At 47.6% G+C, this 4,277-nt stretch overlaps 1 protein-coding gene across 1 annotated transcript in view; it reads left to right on the forward strand.

The window, feature by feature from the left end:
* The window catches only part of LOC310800813 (insulin-like growth factor 1 receptor), a gene marked incomplete at both ends in the record, with an annotated part of 20,865 nt that extends 16,905 nt beyond the window's left edge, over positions 1–3,960 (forward strand). Inside the window, 3 exon segments of the mRNA XM_083664729.1 lie at positions 3,428–3,653; positions 3,655–3,798; positions 3,802–3,960. Coding sequence (XP_083520855.1) covers positions 3,428–3,653; positions 3,655–3,798; positions 3,802–3,960 — 529 coding nt within the window.
* Positions 3,961–4,277: the final 317 nt, after the last annotated feature.

Consider the following 4,277-nt stretch of genomic DNA (forward strand, 5'->3'; position numbering starts at 1 on the left):
CTCTCTCTCTCTCTCTCTCAGAGAAACCACAGCTGTCCTCCTCACATACTTTGAAGTTGGACTTCTGTCGTTATTGAAGAGGACCTTTACCCGGGGCACAAAGTGTGTTTTGTGGATATCTCCACTTTGATAGTTACCTCTGTAAAAACATCAGACAGAAATAGCCTAACGCTAGTATATAAGTATGTATCCCACGGCCACCTAGGTCTAGAAAATTAAAACCGATGTAGTTTTGACCAGCAATTCCCAACAAGATGGCCTGTTTCATGGCAAATGGACAAAAAACAATATGAATCTCTGTCTTTATACATAAAACAAAAATGTTTCTTTGTTGTGTTTGGCATGGCATTGCTCCCGACTCGTCATTCGACGACATGGCCACCCAAATCATAATAAGATTATATGAATTTAAATCACATTTTTTATTTTGTTTTCAACAATAGTATACTTTCAGACCAATCAGCATACCAAATCAGTAGTTGGTTAAACCCATACAATTAAACGTTAATGTTATTACCTGTTAGCTGTCTAATAGCCGATGCTATTAGCATTCATGCTTTTGCGACTTGGAAGTCGTGAAGCTTGAATGCACGTAGGTCGGAGATGTCGCAGTTTGCCACTTGCCACCTCCGACCATACAGAACACAGCATTAACCTGTTAGCAGACAATTGGACTCGAGTCATAGGGACTCGGACTCGAGTCGACTCGAGTCGCAAATTTGACGACTTCCGACTCGACTCGGACTTGGAAGGTAAATACTTGAAACTCGACTCGGACTTGGAAGAAAATGACTCGTAACTCGACTCGGACTTGTGACAAGATCAGCCGAGTGCACCAGCTGGGCGTACGCCTAGGTTTACACGCTACGTCCGATGTAGAACTCAAAGTTACGACTAACTTAATTTTATGACTAGTGCACCCTGTATGCGCTGCGTCTGTGTATGGAGCAGGCGTAAAAGTTACACCCAAAATGCGTAGCTACTCACTGACAGCTGTCTCATCTTGATCTGCGCGTGATGCGGCCGGAATCTTCTCCAAAAATATCGATCGATATGTGCTGTAAAATAGACGTTTTGGGCGCAGGACCTCCGCTCGTCGGCGGGTTTTTAAAAGCTTTTGCGTCAGAAGATCTTTCAATTTCTTCCTGACTTCGTCAACTGCCCGCAGTGCGCAGTCTGCCATCGCATTCAGTACTGATTGCACTTGTGATCAAACTGCTTGTGTTGGCGCTGAGCTGTGAGAACGTTTCTATGCTTTGAATACAACTCTATAAGTTTGAGCTGAGTTGGAGCTGTCTGTCAGCTGTCTCGAGCTTGTCTGAGAGAAGTGTGTTGCTTGGCAACAAGCACGTATTAACGTGAACGCGCACGTCTGCAGCCTAAATAATCTCTGCCTTGTCATTTTTTCTAACCTGTGACTCGACTTGACATAACCTGTGACTCGACTCGAGACTTGACTTGAAATAACATTGTGACTTGACTTGACTTGACTTGCCGACAAAAGGAAAGACTTGGGACTTGCTTGAGACTCGGGACCAATTGACTTGAGACTCGCTTGGGACTCGGATCAGAGGGACTTGGACAATTGTCTGCCTGTTAGCTATCGACCATACAGAACACAGCATTAGCCTGTTAGCTATCGACCATACAGAACACATTAGCATTAGCCTGTTAGCTTTCTGCCACATGTCTGTAACTCATTGGTGAGCTCTCGGCTCGCCTCTCTGAATAGTTCACACGTAGCAATCGAGCGCTGATTTGCGAGCGCCGATTTGATTTCCAACGCGATTTGGCTCTGATCTGTGTGGTTTTGTTGCCGAGGGCTCATACCGGCTAGTCTGAACTCACTATCAGGTAGGGGTGTCACGATACACTCAGTTCACGATACGATACGTATCACGATACTGGGTTCACGATAACGATACGATACGATACGATTTTAACAATATTTTTTTAAACTTGAATAATGACAATATATGACTGGAAAAGTAGTATTTTATTTGAAATGCACAAATACAAAACATGCTGTTGTGGGAAATTGTTATTACAATAACAACTAGAAAAAACATGAGATTGGAGATAAGGCTTATCTTGAAATAGAATGAGTTACACCGTCACTTAGATTTACTTTGAACTAAAAGGTTTCTCAGCAGTATAAATTCTCATTATGCATCTTCAGTTTTTCTTCAAACTCAAACAACAAGACTTTTCTTAGTCTATTTTTTATGCATCTTCAGTTTTTCCTGTCAAGTAAACAGTTTTGCCAGAAACTCAATTGAATGGTTTCTCTCCTGTATAACTTCTCATGTGTCTCTTCAGAGACTTGTTCAACTGAACTACTTTCCACACATTGAACTTCAACAAACAAAGACGTTTCTTTGTCTACTTTTGAAAAAAAAAAAAAAAAAAAAAAAAAAAAAAAAAATTCACGATATGAGATTTCATCTCAACGATACATATCGTGACGTTTTACTATCGCGAAATTTCGTGGGACGATATATTGTGACACCCCTACTATCAGGTGATGCTGTGATCGAATGAGGACTTCTGAAGTTTTCCTTTGGGTCTTGGCAGCTCAGGGAGTGTATTTGACAATAGTGTTATTGAGCCAGCCAGGGGTTTGATTATGTGCAGATAGCAGATGTTTCTAATGACCATCCCATTCCACCTGGTCCCACAGGAGCGTCACTGGGTTGAGAGATCTGTGGTCCCACAGGAGCGTCACTGGGTTGAGAGATCTGTGGTCCCACAGGAGCGTCACTGGGTTGAGAGATCTGGAGACTGAACTGAATCACAGGAGCGTCACTGGGTTGAGAGATCTGGAGACTGAACTGAATCACAGGAGCGTCACTGGGTTGAGAGATCTGGTCCCACAGGAGCATCACTGGGTTGAGAGATCTGGAGACTGAACTGAATTCAGTTTGATTCTCAGAATCATCTTTATTCTGCTGGAATTTTCCATTTGAAAATAGGAAGACTGGTCATGAAGGCTCAGCAGTATTGTTTGGGTACGCTGTGGCTGTGGCACTCATTTGAAATGAAGGAGCTTCCATCAGAACAAGGCATTTGACACATCTGATGTGAGCTACAGTAGCAGGGGTTCATCTTGGTGTGGCAGGCTTGTTGGTCAGCTTCCAGGCCTGGTGTAGAGCTCTAAATGTGTTGTAGAGCGCCACCTGCTGGCTGCTGAGGGAAATAAAGGCAGTGCCGGCTCTCGGCTTCATGAACAAGCATGAAGGGCGCGGGGGGGGGGGTGCACACGGCCATTTTTAGCAGCTGGAAGCAAACATTTGGCAAAAGTAAATATTGGCTTGTCAGTTGGAAGGCAGAGTTCCTCTGGATGGAGACCCTACTACAGGAGACTAACCTGTGTGTGTGTGTGTGTGTGTGTGTGTGTGTGTGTGTGTGTGTGTGTGTGCGTGTCCAGGTTCGAGCTGATGCGGATGTGTTGGCAGTACAACCCTAAGATGCGACCGTCGTTCGTGGAGATCATCGGCAGCATCACGGAGGATCTGGACCCGGCGTTCAGAGAGCTCAGCTTCTTCTACAGCGCCGACAACAAGCCGGTCGAGGCCGCTGCCCCCCAGCAGCAGCAGACCCCGCCCCCTCACCCGGACAGCGCCGCCGCCAACATGGCCGACGTCCCCCCGGACCCCCCCCTCCTCCTCCTCCGCCCAGCCGACCCCCCAACAGACGCCGCCCTCCGCCGGCTCCAAGGCTCCGCCCGCACCCTCGTTAGCCCCCCCTAGCCCGCCCTCCTCGCCCTGCCCCTCCGGTTCTGCTGTGGACAAGCAGCCGTAGGCGGCCAATGGGCTGTCCGGGCAGGCCGCGCCGCCGGGGCTGGAGGCGGGGCCTGGGACGCGGCCGTCGTCTCTGGACGAGCTGCCGCCGTACGCGCACATGAACGGAGGACGCAAAAACGAGCGCACGATGCCCCTCCCCCAGTCCTCTGCCTGCTGATTTGAGAAGCATCAGCCCCCCCCCCCCCCTCCCCCCCCCCAAATACCCCACCCCCACCAAGATTTCAAACCCTGCCTCCTGCCGCTCTACAGAGCATGATTTTCTCAGTGGGCGGGATCTCTCTTCTTTTTTTTATTCAACAAAATCCATCAACAACATGGCCGCCAGCTGGGTTTGGCTCTTCACTGAGCAGTCGAGGCTCATAGGAAGGTGGAGACACCTTCACTTCTCTGTCAGTCCACGTTCTTCCGCTGTACCTCCACACACTTTGTTCTTTTCATATTTTCATTGTACTTTTGGTTTCTACTAGGGATGGG

Source organism: Poromitra crassiceps (genome assembly GCF_964638095.1).
Source record: "Poromitra crassiceps genome assembly, contig: HAP1_SCAFFOLD_89, whole genome shotgun sequence".
Lineage (NCBI taxonomy): Eukaryota > Metazoa > Chordata > Actinopteri > Beryciformes > Melamphaidae > Poromitra > Poromitra crassiceps.